We start from the raw sequence: 17167 nt of genomic DNA, 5'->3' as shown, positions 1-17167 counted from the left end.
ACTGTATTTATATATGGTATTTGGTACGGTCCTTAGGTTGAATCTCAACTTAGGCCAGTGGTTTTTGAACCAACTATAAATGATCCTAATAGAATTCTATAAATTTAGGTCTGGTTTGCTGACTACATTTACAAGGAAATGTGGTGACTCATCTTGATTGAATCATAGAAAGTAGTAAATAAAGCCTTTGCCTTAGAGGACAGATGACAGTGACTTTCTCTAATGATGCTAAGATTATACAGGAGATCAGGCAAATGCCTGTCTCTAAGAAATATAGTACTTTTTTTTTTTTTTTCCGGTACGCGGGCCTGTCACTGTTGTGGCCTCTCCCGTTGCGGAGCACAGGCTCCAGACATGCAGGCTCAGCGGCCATGGCTCACAGGCCTAGCCGCTCCGCAGCATGTGGGATCTTCCTGGACCGGGACACGAACCCGTGTCCCCTGCATCGGCAGGCGGACTCTCAACCACTGCACCACCAGGGAAGCCCAGAAATATAGTACTTTAAAAAATAGCCCTGTTTTTTTTCCCTCCAATCAATCTCAATACACCTACAATAAAAAACAGCCTGGGGAATAAAGAACAGCTTAAGGAATTATGTCTATGTGATATTTTCTAGTTTTTACCCTTATTCTTTGGGCTATAAGTACAAGAAATAACATAAGCATTTTTCTTCAGTCAGCTAAATAGCTCTACTTCTGATTCAAATAAGTTTGTTTCCATTTTTTCTCTAGCAGTGCTTGTGTGTTTACTTGGCATGGAAAAGCACTGTGGTAGTCCACACTACTGTTCACCAAATATCTCTTTCTAGATACATTATAGGATTGTACATTCTTTCCCTGTTGATGTTAGGTGTGGTCATGTGACTTTTTTGTCCAATAAAATGAGACCACTAATGACATGAAGCTTTAAGAGCAAGTACAAAATTTACCACACTTCCTTTATCCTGAGGCAGCAACTAATAGAAACACAAAGATGGAGCCTCCCTTAGCCTAAGTCCCTGAGTGAGGACAGCATAGTGCCAGGTCCCCGTCATATTTGACCTGCTCATAGACGCATAGTACATTTTGTGCCAGTAAGATTGTGGGGTTATTAGATAAGCATAACCTAGCTTATCATGATTAATATAGTCTTCACCCCAAAACAGTGGGCTTTAATGGTAACTAAAAGAATACAACAGATTTGATGTGCTGGTATTGGCCTAGTCTTTTTTTTCCTTCCTTATGGAAATATTTATTATACACAGCTTCTATAAGCTAATATTCATTACAAGGTGATTAGAGTCAATTCCATACATCAAAGTACTTTTCTTTGAATTATAGTCTTTTGTCAAGACATTTTGATATACTTCTATAAGATGTCCTTTCATCTGCCAACAGTAGAACTGCCAATTCATTCTTGCATTTATTCTTTTATTCAACAAACTTTTTTGAATGCCCATTATTTGCCAGGTGCTAAGACTAGGAAGATGTTCGAGGCACTCTAGATAGTTTGGTGGAAGTGGCAGAAGGTAAGCAGGGCTAAAAACTATAAGGCACTTTGTTCTTCTGAAGTCTGGGTGCTTCACTGGTTTCATACATGATACATACCTGTTTCATTTTAAAATAGTTAAACTACATTTAAAATTTAACTTCACAAGTACCATATCCAAGGTGACATAGATCAGATTTTGCCACTGCTGAGACCACCAACATATTACCTTAGAAGTTAGAAGTTTCTTTACCATAGCTAGTATAGAAACTGTTTAAGAAATAAAGTGCCATCTAAAAGTTTAATTCTTGGGCTTCCCTGGTGGCACAGTGGTTGAGAGTCGGCCTGCCGATGCAGGGGACTCGGGCTCGTGCCCCGGTCCGGGAGGATCCCACATGCCGTGGATCGGCTGGGCCCGTGAGCCATGGCCGCTGAGCCTGCGCGTCTGGAGCCTTTGCTCCGCAGCGGGAGAGGCCACAGCAGTGAGAGGCCTGCGTACCGCAAAAAAAAAAAAAAAAGTTTAATTCTTGACATATATACACCATCAAATGTAAAATAGATAGCTAGTGGGAAGCAGCTGCATAGCACAGGGAAAGCAGCTTGGTGCTTTGTGACTACCTAGAGGGGTGGGATAGGGAGGGTGGGAGGGAGACGCAAGAGGGAAGGGATATGGGGATATATGTATACATATAGCTGATTCACTTTGTTATACAGCAGAAACTAACACAACACTGTAAGGCAATTATACTTCAATAAAGATGTTTAAAAATAAATAAATAATTGTTTAAAAAGTTTAATTCTCCCAATTATCATAGAAGAAAAAATTTTTTATCACATTATCAGGTAGTTTCCAGCAGCTATATTTTACAAATTAAAAAATTAAAAGCTGAATTCTGTTTCTGGTCTTCATTATAAGAATCTGAGTATCTTTTGCAAAGGCAGTGCAGATGAGTTAGGAGACAGCAAGGTTCCCTTTTGATTCTTCTTCCCATCACTTTCTGCCTTTTCATTCTAGGGGTTCTTCAGCAAGCGCCTGAAAGGCTCCATCAAGAGGACCAAAAGCCAATCAAAGCTTGACCGAAACACGAGCTTTCGGCTTCCCTCCCTTCGCAATACAGATGACAGGTAGGAGTTCACTTGCTTAAAACAAAGAAAGAAATTTTACAGTGCATTTTGGTCTTCATTAACTTTGCATCAATGATAGTTGGAAAGATCCGATACAAAATTTACTTTTTTGTCTTGCTCATATTGAGGCAAGGTACAAAATATTGGCTTAAATATCCAACCAGTTTAAAAATCTTACAATATTGGAGACTGTATGGATACCTAAGAACTAATTTAAGAATCGGTTGTGCTGTTTCTGTCGAATCAAGATCTAGTGGTCAGAGGTGTATCTTTCTTTTGTAGGATGACCATAAGGGATGACGATGGCTATAGCTAACATTTTTTGAGCACTGTACTAAGTGCTTTATATTCATTTTCTTGTTTAATCTTAATAATAACCCTGTAAGAGAAATATTAATATTATCACCATTTTATAGATGACAAGTCTGAGGAACAGAGAAGTTAAGTAATATTGCCCAAGGTTATACTGCTTAGTAAATAGCAAAAATGGTATTTAAACTTGAGCAATTTGGCTCTAAGAGTCCATGGTCTTCACTGCTGCATTGTTCATTGTGTATAGTATATGGACTCAGCCTCATTAATTTGCAGTCACATCTAGAAGATATGTATGAAAAGGAAGCCTGGATTTCAATAATTAGGACTACCAGCTTAAGCAAACCTCAAATGCATGGCTTGCTAAGGATAACAACCCTCTAAAATGATTGAATGTATGCTAGGACACATTTGTAATACTTCACGTCTCTACAATGTTCAAAATTTAGGAAATGGTACTTGTTGTTTCTTGACACATCACCACCATCACCAGTATTTATTGAGTGCTTACTCTGTGCCAAGTATTTTTAATGTAGTATCTTATGTAATATAGCCCTAGATACTATTATTATCCTCATTTTACAGATAACGAACTAAGGCAAAAGAGATTGAGAAATTTGCCCATGGTCACACAGCTAAGAGTAGAGCTTTGATTTAAACTCATGTCTGCCTTTCATAATTATACTCTTATTTATACTTGGGTGTATGTTTGTTTTTTTTTTACTTTTGGTAATAAGTCCATTATTTCCAGTTATCTGCATAACAAACAGAAATATAGATTATAATCTCTATAATGGCAGATTATAGATTTGCCAGGCAGAGAATTACTCTCGTTTTATATGTGAAGTAACTTGTCCCCCATACTGAGTTGATAAGAGGCTACTGCTTTATCAGCTCTTCTTATCCCTGAACCACGTTAGAGGTGTTCTGTGAAATTTGCAAGTATGTTCAATTTGCAGTGTAATTGTATTGTTAAATATGTCTTTTGTACCTTTTTGTTTTAAGGTAATCATTAAAAAAAGATCTTTTATTCTCATATTTTTCCCTTAGATTTTACTCTATAGCACAGGGAACTATATATATATAACTGAATCACTTTGTTGTACAGCAGAAGTTAACACATTGTAAATCAACTATACATCAATTTTTTAAAATTACTTTTATCATTCACACAACCATTTACATTTTATCAGTATGATGGATGAATAGTAATAATAAACACATATACAGTATGTACTATGTGCCATAGACTGTTCTAAGCACTTTACATAAATGAAGTCATTTAATCAACACAACAACCCAGGTTACAGTCATGACCTCATTTTGAAGATGAGAAAACTGAAACAGAGAAATTAGTAAATTGCACAAGTTCACACAGCTTAGAAGATGGCAGTACTGCGGTTCCAATCCAAGAATTCTAGCTCTTAAGTCTACATTTTTTAATTTATCCTATATTGCCTCTCACAAAAAAGGCAAGTGGGGAGCATTTCTTTGTTTTAATTTGTAGTTACCTAATGCCTGCTAAGTTGAACATCTTTTCACAAGTTTTCTTCTTCTATGACTTGATTATTCATCCCTTTGCCATTTTCTGTTGAGCTATTTGTCCTTTTTGTTATGCTTTGAAGTAGTGCTTATTATTACTAGGGATTGTAAGCCACTATTATGCACGTTGTTAAAATTTTCTTCCAGTCTGTTTCTTGTGTTTTTAAATCATGTCTCTGAATTATATAGAAGTTTTAGATTTTCATTTTGTCCAACATGTCAGTCTTTTTCTTTGTTGGCTTACCTGACCAAATTTGACCAGAACACTGAACTCAAGAAGCCAGGGATCTCTTTCTCATTAAATTTCTCATTATGATGCTGTTCAAATCACTATATCTTACTTCTTCAGGAGGAGGAAATATTCTGCCTGGGGTATTAGGAGGATAATGAAGTAGTGATCATGATATTTTGAATTCTTCAGGCTTTTTGATAACAACAAACCTTATCTGCACTCATTACATTTTAAAAAGATAAAATTATCCTCATGAGGTCTGAGTTACTGCTTTCAGATGGCAGAAAAACAGTTGTAAATGAGTTAATTTCATCTAAAGAAGGTTTACTACATATGATAAGTAAGCTTTTCTGTGCAAAAGAACATAGGGTATTTTAACATGCAGACTTAATTGATCAAAAAGACCCTCCAGGTTTGTCTAGCCCAGTGATCTGCAAGTTGTAGACTCTGCTCTAAGGCCCTGATGGAATTTGGTACCAATGTTGCCTTGGGGATCAATTTATGATGATGCTTAAACTCAGAATTTCCTTTGTGAAGTTGTGGGGCATAGGCATAAGGAGTAAAACTTTGCCAAATAATATTTTTAAGAACCAAATTTCTTGATACACAGTAATATATCTAATTGTGACAGTTATGTACAGACTAGAAAGCCATTTGCTACCAGGGAATATAGAGTAACTAAAGACACAGCCCCAACCTCAAGGTGTCCAGTAGAAGAAGTAAATACTCAGGAAGAAATGGTATAGGGGAGGTGAGATTACTTCTTGTTAGGTGGACCAAGAAAGACCTTAGAGGGCAGTGGCCTGTGAGTTGAACCTTAAAAAAGCAGGTATAATTTGAACTGAGAAACAGACACATGGAGAGAGCATTCCTCAGAATGGAAATAATGAGCAAAAGAAGAAAACAGGAAACTACAGAGCTTGAAAAGAAATACTGAGTAGTTCATGGTATATAAAGGAGTGAGGTAGGAAATGATTGGAAAGGTAAAGTTCCAATTTTTACATTGATAGGTAAAAAACTTTGTGTGTTTTTGTCTTAAAAATGACTCAGTATAAGAAACAGAAATATGAACTCCATCTTTGATGAAGAAACTAGGATAAATTTGAATGATAGATTACTTAAAACTAGAGGAAGATCAGGGCTTCCCTGGTGGCGCAGTGGTTGAGAGTCCGCCTGCCGATGCAGGGGACACAGGTTCGTGCCCCAGTCCAGGAGGATCCCACATGCCGCAGAGCGGCTGGGCCCGTGAGCCATAGCCACTGAGCCTGCGCATCCGGAGCCTGTGCTCCGCAACGGGAGAGGCCACAACAGTGAGAGGCCCGCGTACCACAAAAAAAAAAAAAAATTAGAGGAAGATGAGACGTAGTTGCCTGCAGAAGGAAATTCTGAAAAAAAGTCTATCGCTTAATGATTCAGATCAGTTGCTAATTAACAGATACTCAAAACGGTAATGGCTTAAACAAAGTAAAGTTATATTTTCTTCACCTATAAGAAGTCTGAGGGTGGGCAGTCTAGGACTAAGGGTTCAGGGCTCTTTGTGGGCTTTTTCCTCTGCCATTCTCAAGGTCTTCAAGGATCTGTTTAGGAACACAAGTTAGCTACTGGAGCTCCAGCCATAGCATCCATGTTTCAGGTACCAGAAAAGAGGGGCCCATAAAAGGACACCTGTCTTCCAACCAAGTTATCTCCCTTTAGAGCAATTTCCCTGAAACCTCACCCAGTGGCTTCTCATTGTCACTTTTATCTGCAAGAGAGACTGGGAAATGTTATACATGGGTACGTTGTTGCCCCCAATAACACAAGAGTCTGTTATTAAGGAAGGAGGAAAAGATGGGCATTAGGAAGACAGCTAGCATCTCTAACAGAAGAAAGAGGTTGATTTACCCACTCACCCCCAGAACTCTGGAAAGATTCAGCTCCCACCCAGCTCTAGCAGGCCAGCAGCCAGGCGTACATTCATCACACAGCAAATTTGAGAAACTGAACCAGATAAAAAGACCTACAGATACCAACATTTATGTTTCTACGTTACAATGTCAGCTGGTAATTCTACTCCTAAGTATATCCAAGAGAAGTGAAAAACGTATGTCCCCACAAAAATTTGTAACATGAATGTTCGTAAACATTGTTTATAGTAGCCCCAAAGTGGTAATGACCCAAATGTCCATCAACTGATGAATAGATATACGAAACATGATATATCCATGCAACGCTGTATCATTCAGTCATAAAAAGGAATGAAGTACTGATACATGCTACAACATGGACAAACCTTGAAAACTTTATACAAAGTGGAAGAAGCCAATCACAAAACACCATATAATGTACAATTCCATTTATGTGAAATATCCAGAATAGGCAAATCTATGGAGACAGTAGATTAATGGTTGCCAGAGGCTGGGGATATAGAGCAGGGGAAAGTGATGAATGAAGAATGACTGCTAATGGACATGAAGTTTCTTTTTGGAGTGATGAAATGTTTTAAGCTTAGACTGTGGTGATAATTGTACAACTCTGAATATACTGAAAATGGTACACTTTAAATGGGTAGATTTTATGGTATGTTAATTATATCTCAATAAAGATGTTAATTTTTTTTTAAAAAACAACAGCTGGCCAGGAAGTACTCTGCAGTGAAACTCACTAATCTGTAAGCTCTATTCCAGCACACAAAGCTTCCATTGAGTTCTTTAGTGCTTTAATCTTAAATATAAACAGATGGCCAAGAATCTCCAGATATTTGAGGAAATTCTTCAACATGAAAGGCAGAGAGAAAAACAAATAAATAGGAGAGAGAAAAAAGAACCCGGAAGAAACAGAGACAATGCATAGAGCCAAAAACAACTTCAAAGCATAATAAATATTTTCAAAAGATAAGATAGTGCATCTATGAAACAATAAGATGCTATAAGAAAAGGAACCTCAAAGAAACAAGAAAGAGAGCTTGGAAATTGAAATATAAAAGCTCAAGTCAAGTCAATCTCCCAGAAAGTAGAACAGAAAATGAGAAAATCAATCCAGAAGGTTCTAGTAAAAGAAAAGTTTTATTAGAAAACTTTAGAGAGGAAATTGTCAAAGAAATAATACAAGAAAATTTCCCAAAACAAGAAAATATAAATATCCAGATTGGAAAGGCCACCAAATTCCCAATACAGTGAATGAAAAATGACAAAAGACTTTCCAACACACACACACACACACACACACACACACACACACACACACACACACACACACACCCCAATTCACATCATCATGAAAGAACACACCACCAAGGCTTTAAAAAAAAATCTTAAAAGCTTCTAGAAAGAAAAAATAGGTTACATACAAAGGAGGTATGAAAGGATTGCATTGGAATTCTCAATAGAATATTGAAAATCAAAAGTCAGTGGAGCAGTGTTTTCAAAATTCTGAGTGGAGGTTATTTTCAACGCAGTATTCCATACACAGGACAGTCCTTGAATGTCAGATGAGGAGTGTGGATTTTATTGTATAAGCAATGGGGGGTCTTTAAACATTTTTGAGCACGGAAGTGACCTAATCAGAATTGTGCCAATTATAGATTAATCCAACAATGGAATTTCAAATGACTTGGTTTACAGAGACTAAGTTTGGGAGACCGATTAGAAAAAAAAAAAAAAAGCTATTGTAGGAAATAAGAAAGACTCTAAAGAGGGTAGTTGGCAGTGGGAATGAAGAGTCAGTGACAAGATAGGAGAAGCATTTTAGAGGCAAAATCAATAGGATGTCACAAAATCATCATTGTTCCAAAGCCATCTAATCAGATAAAAGCCAGTAAAGTGATTTCCTAGAATCAATATTGGCAGCATTTTCACATTAAAGCCATGTCATGTGGAAGGGTGTTGGGACAGGAGAAGACTCTGCCTTATTTCTGCCTTATATTGAAATGCACTTTGAAAAGTTTGAAAAACTAGGAAATACTGAAAACCCGTGGTTATACAGGATTGTCAGGCATTCCAGGATTTCGAATGCCTGTCAGGTTGCCAACCTTACTCTGGAAGTGCTACTTAAATTTACCAAGTCTTGAGGTAAAGATAAGCACATGGAATAGAATTTTCTCAACTCCTTCAAACGTCCTTCAAGTAAAAACCTTTGCAGTAATGTCTTCGATTCTGAGGCTCACTGACAAAGCATGGTTTTAAAGTAGTCCGCTTATTCTTTGTCAGGAGGATACCTAAGAATAAGTGTAGTGTTCATTTGTAGGGTGTATATACTCAGCTTCTTGAGTTTCTCCTAATTAGAACTAATTTTTTAACTCTCTCTTTTTTTAATTTGTATACTCACAAGAAGTTGTAGAGTCTTGCAAGCACTTCCCGCAATAGTGATATCTTATAACTGTAGTGTAATATCAAAACCAGGTAATTGACATTGGTACAATACTGTTAACTAGACTACAGATTTTATTTTTCACCAATTTTTATGTGCACTCATTTGTGTGTGTTTATAATTCTATGCAATTTAATCCTATGTATAGATTTGTGTAACCACCACCACAATCAAGATACAGAATTATTCCATTACCAGAAAAGAATCCCTCTGCTACTCTTTACAGTCATACCCACCTCCCCACACCCATCCCTGTCCCCTAGCAACCACTTTTTGTTTTCTACCTCTATGGTTTTGTTATTTCAAGAATGTTATATAAATGGAATCATATAGTGTATAACCATTTAAGATTGGCTTTTTCTTTCACTAAATAAAATGCCCTTGAAATCCCTCCAAATTGTTGCATCTGTCAATAGTGTGTTTCTTGTTATTGCTGAGTAGTATTCCATTTTATGGATGTATCAAAATTTGTTAACCAATCACCTACTGGAGAACACTGGTTTCTGATTTTTAGCTATTAGGAATAAACTGCTGTGAACAGTTGTGTACACATAAGTTTTCACTTCTCTGCAGTAAATACGCAAGCGTGCAATTGCTGGGTTGTATGATAAGTACTTGTTTAGGTTTAGAGGAAACTGCCAAACTATTTTCCAGAGTACCTGTACAATTTTACATTCCCACCAGCAATCTTTATGGGTTTTGTGTGTGTGTGTGTGTATGTCCCAAGACATTTTCACCTGTTTTCTTTTAGAAGTTTTAATGATTTTTAGCTTTTATATTTAGGTCTATGATCCATGTAGCTAATCCATGGTTACTCTAAGTCAAAGGTGTTGACTCCGAGCCTATTGGTGTTCACTTCGAGATAGTAATCAAAACTTCATACTTAGCCCAACCAAGCCAATTGCAGACAGTCTGCTTTTGGAGAAGGGAGTATTATAAACTACTTACTTCTCTCTTCACATCTACTCTTCGCATCCAGCTTAACTACCCGTGGTTTTAGGTGCCCTCCAGATTTGGGGCAAGGGGAGAGACAGAAAGGAGGGGAAAGGTAATAAGAAAAGTTTTAGTACTATCTTAGCCTTCCATAATGCTCTCTGAGTCTGGCAGATGTTTAAAGCTGACTCTTCTATCATGAGGTACTTTGAAGAATCCTTCAGAAGTGTCTCATCTTTGAGGAACTCTCATCTATGGTTCTTTTGAGTTTCCTGGGTACATTTCTATTCTAGGTGTTCACTTGCAACTCCTTCCACAGTTTCTAGGAAGGAATTTTTGCTGTCTAGTCTTCACCCTTCCAGTCCTCTGGTCTACAGGAAATATTCACACATCCTTTGCCCTGACAAACCTCTAGGAGTGCAGCCTAATCCAAAAGTATCAACTTGGGCTGTGCTACCAACAGTTAGTCATTTCTCATCCTCTAGATTTCCCAGATAAAATCAAACTCCACCTTGTAGGCATTCCCTACCAATATCCCTTGTGTGTGTTGGGGGGAGGGGGGGATGGGAGGGATGAGCCTCACAGCTTTCTCCATAAATTATCTCTCACAAAATCCTTTCCCTTCTCCATACTGTCACCACTTTTTATAGTCCTGCTCTGACTGAAAGGTTCAAGGTAATGGAATAGGTTCCAAAACATTTCCTTTGTAGATTCTACAGTTTGGTACTTCACTGCAGCATGCACCTGTTTTACCTTAGAGTCTCAATTTGAAACTTCAATTTTAATATCTCATCACATATGTATATAATACTTTTACTAATCTATAGTCTTGAGCATAACATACAAAATGGAACATGGCTCTGTCCATTCCCTAACTCTCAGCATTGTCTCCTACCACTCCTACCAGAAGTCCATCATTTACTTACTAAACTGTTTCATATTTCTCTACTTTTAATCTTGCTGCCCTCTCTATCCCAAATACCATATCCTATTCCTACACCGTGTCCTTTGATATGCAGCAGTACCCAAGTCAGGAGTCATATGCTCCCTGACTTCTTTTCCTTGTTCTTCCTGTGCATCATTCTAGACTAAGCATCTGCCCCATATACCCTACCCATCCATGGCCAACTGTATACACCTTATTATAGGACTGACTGCTTTCTATTGAATTTATTTTTTCATGTTTCTGCTTACTGCAGCAGATGGGAAGCTCCACAAGTGTACAATCTTTGTATCCCCACCCCCTACCACCTGCCTGTCCTATTAAGGAACTTAATTTCTTGGCCTGAAACAAAAGGGAAGAATCCAAACAAATTCCAGATAATAGAGGTGAAGAATCTCCTTCACTCTGGTGTACTTGGATAGAATGACAACTTCTCAGAAATTATTGGATTCCAGGCCATTAATTAATCAATACAGCCTAGCTGTATTGATTAATTGAAACTAGATTATAGTTTCCCTTACCAGTGTTTACTGATATGGACCAGTTAAGGAGCCCTTAGTTTTGTGAACTAAAATACAATTGAAGTTTCTAATTATGTCATGATAGCATTTTAAATTCATTAGAATGCTTTATCTTAATAGAAAAAAATTATTTCCATACATTTATACCTTCTATCTTCATATTCTTCCAGCAAGGAATATATTTGAGAATAGCTATCCTAACCTAATAGTTTACATAAAATGAACTAATGCTTGTCATATCACTTTGAAAAACTATGTTTGCAATGATAGTCCCATTTGTATGGTACTGTAGTTTATGAGATATTTGTAAAATCATAGATGATTGTGTTTGATTTTCACAATAACTGTGGGAGGTATAGGAACAGAAATCATTATCCACATTTTACAAATGAGATAACTAAGGTTTAGAAGGAATAAATTATTTGTTCCACATCACATGGCTAGTGAGTGATTTGAGCTGACGTGAATACGTAGGGCTTTTGAGTCCAAGTTGATTGCCTTTTCCATTATCCTCTTTGTTGCATGTGTTGATAGGAAGCCTAACCTGCTGAGAAAATGATTGAGAAAGAAGGAAAGATCAAACGGAAAAGTCATGCATACACATATATATACACACAAACATATTCAAACAACTTTTTTTTTTTTTTCCCGTACGCGGGCCTCTCACTGTTGTGGCCTCTCCCATTGCGGAGCACAGGCTCCGGACACGCAGGCTCAGCGGCCATGGCTCACGGGGCCAGCCACTCCGCGGCATGTGGGATCTTCCCGGACTGGGGCACGAACCCGTGTCCCCTGCAACAGCAGGCGGACTCTCAACCACTGTGCCACCAGGGAAGCCCCAAACAACAACTCTTAATAAGAGTAGAATACTATGCAGTAATAATCAGTGAGTCAATTTATGGTCATTATATTTTCACGATTTGGTAAAATATAAAGCAAACTCCCTACTATGCTCCTATCATCTTCCCTTCCCTCCAAATCCAAGTGGTTTGGATGAAAAATTAAAATAGAATCAGTAAAAGAAAATATAGCTGGATTTCTTATGCTCGTGGAATGGAAGAACCTTTTCTAAGCATAAACTGGGGAAAATAATTACAAATATGACAGAAAAAGTACTAATTTACTTAATTTATGTAATATTTATCAATACATATCAGTTGTTAAACAATTAGAAAAATGGTTTAAGAACATGAAATAACAGTTCATAATTCACAGAAAAGAGAACTGAGATTGCCAATATACATGTTTAAATGTTCTCAACCTCATAACTAAAGAAATTCATACTAAAGCAATAGTATAGAAATGAAATACCCTTTTTTACCAATTATACTGGCAAAGATGTTTGAAGTGTAGCCATATCTCATTTTGGTGATAGTGTATAGAAACATGCACTATTGGTAGGACTTTAAATTGATGCCATCTATTATGGAGGATAAATTAGCAATATCAAAACTTTAAATGTATGTGCCCTTTGATCTAGCAGTTTCACACCTGGAAATTTAAAGCATGAATACGTGCACATGTGCTTCAAGGTATATGTACTAAGATACTTTTTGAACCTTGGTGGTGATCACCAAAAAAAAAGAGAAAAGAAAAGAGACTTAGATGGTCATCAAGGATTGGTTAAACTTCTATAGACCCATATAAGGGAATTCAGAGTGATCATTAAAAAGCGGCAATTTATATCTATATGTTCCAGTGTAGACAAAATTCCAAAATATACTCTTAAGGAAAAAAAGTATGGTAGAATCTCATTTGTATGTGTATACATACATACACACACACACATACACACACATATATGTATATGTATAATATTTGGTTGTCTGTGTACAAAAAATTTCTGGAGGGGTCACAAAAATCATTAATAGTATTTTCCGTAGGAGATTGAGGGAGGTACCCTTATTTTTCACCTTCTGTCCTTCTGAGCTCTTGGCATTTATTACCGAAAGCATTTATTACTTTATTATTTAAGGGGAAAAAATAATTAGAGAATACCTCCTTCAACCCCATTTCAACCTCATGCCTCCCTGTAGCTGTTTCCCAGTTGTCACCCCTTCACCATCAGACTTTATGAGTTAGTCTCCACTTTCTCATATCCCATTCATTTTCTCAACTGTCTGGAGTCTCATTTTTGTCCTCGTCATTTCACTGAAACTGCTACAGTTATCTCCAATTATCTCTCAGTTCATATACCCAGTGGCTACTGTTAATATTTTAACACACTCTATCTTCTACAGTAATGGACAACCATCCTTTTAAGAGTTCTCTTCCCTGGGCTTTTATGATACTTGAGTCTCCTGGTTTTCCTTCTGTCTTTCAGATTCTTCAGTCTCTTCTGTCAGTTTTGTAGATTTAAATGTTAGCATTTCTCAGTCTGCATGTTCTATTTCAGTATTCACATTGTCTTAGTCTGTTGAGACTACAGTAATAAAACATCATAGACTAGATAGCTTATAATCAACAGAAATTTATTTCTCACAGTCCTGGAGGCTAGGAAGTCCAAGATCAAGGTTCTGGCAGATTCAGTGTGTGGTAGGAACCTGCTTCTTGGTTCAAAAGGCTTCCTTTTCTCTGTGTCCTCAGATGGGGGAATGGGTGATGGATCTCTTTGGGGTCTATTTTATAAAGGCACTAATCCCCTTCACGAGGGCTCCACCCCCCTGACCTGATCACCTCCCAAAGGTCACACTTCCTGATACAATCACATTGGAGGTTAGCATTTCAACATACATTTTGGGGTGAGACATTCAGTCTGCGGCAAACATCTACTCCCATAGGAACCTCAAACTTGTACTAAACTTGATTTTATTTCCCCCCTTGGTTCAACCAACATTGCCCCTCACTTCCCATCTCTGTAAAGGACATTACCATCTTTCTACCCAGTGGCTCAACCTTGACTCTACCCTCTCCCTGATGCCTCCAGCATTGCAGTCATTAAGGCCTATTTACTGCCTAATTACCCCCAAATCCATCCACTTCTGTATTTCTGCTGATCTAGTTTGTGATCTTTACTCAGGTTACTATCATAACCTATGAACCAGTCTCTAAGTTTTTCATTATTTCTCTCTCCTCTGTGTACCCCTCTCTTTCTCCACTTTTTAGCCAAAGTATACTCTTGCCAAGGCACACATCTGATCATGTCATTCACCTTCCACCACCCACAACCTTTCTATGTCCATCCACTGGCCTTGTGATCAAATTGGAACACCCACATTACTACGGGTCCCATCATGGTATCTCTCAAGCCTCATTATTCCCCATGCCTCTTCTCTCAGCCCCAACACACATCCACACTGCACCAGAGCCACACTGCTGAATTCTTTTCAGTTCCTCAAACACCCCAGATTTGTATGTTCTCACTACAGGCCTTCTCACATGCTGGCCATTCCCTCTAGAATGCTCAGTACCTCCACATCCTCATAGAGCTAATTCCACTCCATCCTTTAGTTCACAACTTCACATTACTTTTAACTCCAAGAAACTTTCTTTGAATCCCCAGCTGAAGATCCAGGACCCCTACTAAGTGCCCACAGAGCCACTATTGCATCCTTTTTCCTAGATCTTATCCCATTGTATTATAATAGATTTTTAACTCACTAGATTATAAACTGTGTGTGAGTACAAGGACCTTGTCTTTCTTCTTCACCTTTGTTTCCTTGCGTCGGTATCTAGTATAGTGCCTGGCACATAATGTACACAAAGTAACTATTGAATGGATAGATGGATTCATACATATATTCATTTATTCAACCAAATAATGGCTGAAACTAATGGGAAAGCAAATAGTCATGAATTTAGGGATGATTAGAAGTAAGTGTCATTGAACTTCATCCGTGTCTAACTTCTTTTTTTTTTTTGGCCTCGCGGCACGGCTTGTGGGATCTTAGTTCCCTGACCAGGAATTGAACCCATTCCCTTGGCAGTGAAAGCACAGAGTCTTAACCACTGGACCACCAGGGAATTCCCTCTAACTTGCTTACCCTCTTTTCACCCATACTTAATTTTACGGTAACGATGAGGCTGAAAGCCTAAATTCAGAAAAAAAAAAAAACCTAATCTTTCCACTCACTTTTACACTAGTAAGTATGTTAATTGAGTGGTTTATGAGTGTGGTTTGGTTTAGTTTCATGGTTTTTTTTTTAATTCAGTATAGTTGTGTTTACATTGAATTTGTTTAATAGGCACTAGTAGATTTTATTCCATTTGCAATTTAAGAACAAAAAAAGGTGTGTTACAATATGGTACAGTTTCTGTAAGGAGATTGTTCCCTAGTGCCTGTCATATTGGAGGCTGGTTGAGTTTTCTGCCCTTCAGAACATGTTTTAATATTTATAATCTTGTCTTCATTCTGTGCTTGTCTTAATTGTCTGTATACATGTATATGTACCAAAAATAGGTTGAATGTCGTTTTTGACCGTGATGATAAATTTCCTTACCATGAGTTTAAGTGAAAACTCAGACTGACAAACATCCTTCTTTACCATTAGCAGCTGGGTTCATTAGACTATCCTGTCAGAACAGAGGCTGAGAACAGAGAGAAGGAAGATCAGCAGTACATGTTACGTTTTCATAATAGCATTTTTTTTTTTTTTTTTTTTTTTTTTTTTTTTGGGGTACGCGGGCCTCTCACTGTTGTGGCCTCTCCTGTTGCGGAGCACAGGCTCCGGACGCGCAGGCTCAGCGGCCATGGCTCACGGGCCCAGCAGCTCCGCAGCATGTGGGATCTTCCTGGACCGGGGCACGAACCCGTGTCCCCTGCATCGGCAGGCGGACTCTCAACCACTGCGCCACCAGGGAAGCCCCATAATAGCTTTTTGTGTGAGTGGTTGTATGGTATTTTTTTAAGTAAACATAAAAACCAGTGAGTAGTATAAGCAGTAGGGACTGGCTTTAACTGCAGCAGGTAAATCAGTGCAGCTAGGGCTGTCAGGATCCTCGGGGGCACATTTTTTTTAGCACACAAGCAGAACTCTGATGAATGAGCTCTAATTTCTTTCTTTTCTTTTTTTTTTTTTAATCCAGGTAGGAAAAGCTTTATATTCAGTACTATAGGAAAGGATCTGCTCTTTCAAACAGAAAACATCAGTTGGATAGTTTCACAGATACGAGGTTGAAAAACAATAAAATCTGGGGAGCAAGTAAAGCTGCCTTTTTCCCAGAGTGAAAGCTCAGATGCAACTTTTAAAAAACTGATTAGACCCTTTGTAAGTTTATTGGTAGAGTATTAGGATACTGAATATTATTAATTTCTACCTGGGAAATTTTCAAACAAGGTAAAGTGCCTTAGGAACACATACTGGTGAATACAAACGTATATTGCTGTACTCAGTTTATGGCTGAGCTGTCTTTCCAAGAACTCAGCAAAGCAGTCTAGAATCATAACTGCCACGCCAAGCAGAAATTCACCTGCACTGGAGTACAGGATTTTGTGTGGCAATAAGCATTTTTTTCAGTTATATTTTTAATTAAAAGTTTCCCACATTTGGAACTGAATCTGTAAAGATGTGGCAGATTGAGCTAGCACATCCAAGCACCACTGGTGCTTTGGGGGAAGTATGCTTTTTAAAAGATTGGATGGTTGAGCTGGGAAAAATCCAGCTGTTTTACTTAACATTGCACCAATCAGAGTTCTTTGACTCCTTTTTTTCTTCAGTGAATCCAGTGGTGTGTGTGTTGGCTCCTCACCCCCAACCCCTTCACTTTTGTCTTGTAAGATTGATTTCAGATAGTGATGTGGGTTAA

At 37.9% G+C, this 17167-nt stretch overlaps 1 protein-coding gene across 16 annotated transcripts in view; it reads left to right on the top strand.

Moving 5' to 3' along the window:
- The window catches only part of RASAL2 (RAS protein activator like 2), a 384407-nt gene that overhangs the window by 327142 nt on the left and 40098 nt on the right, over positions 1-17167 (top strand). For all 16 annotated transcript variants that reach the window (XM_019952448.3, XM_073803926.1, XM_019952446.3 and 13 more), the window contains one exon: positions 2483-2592. In XM_019952448.3, coding sequence (XP_019808007.1) covers positions 2483-2592 — 110 coding nt within the window. The remainder of the gene's footprint in view (positions 1-2482; positions 2593-17167) is intronic.

Source organism: Tursiops truncatus, chromosome 1, assembly GCF_011762595.2.
Source record: "Tursiops truncatus isolate mTurTru1 chromosome 1, mTurTru1.mat.Y, whole genome shotgun sequence".
In the NCBI taxonomy this organism is placed as follows: Eukaryota; Metazoa; Chordata; class Mammalia; order Artiodactyla; family Delphinidae; genus Tursiops; species Tursiops truncatus.
Note: the sequence above shows the minus strand (reverse complement) of the source record. Positions and strands in the feature narration are given on the sequence as shown.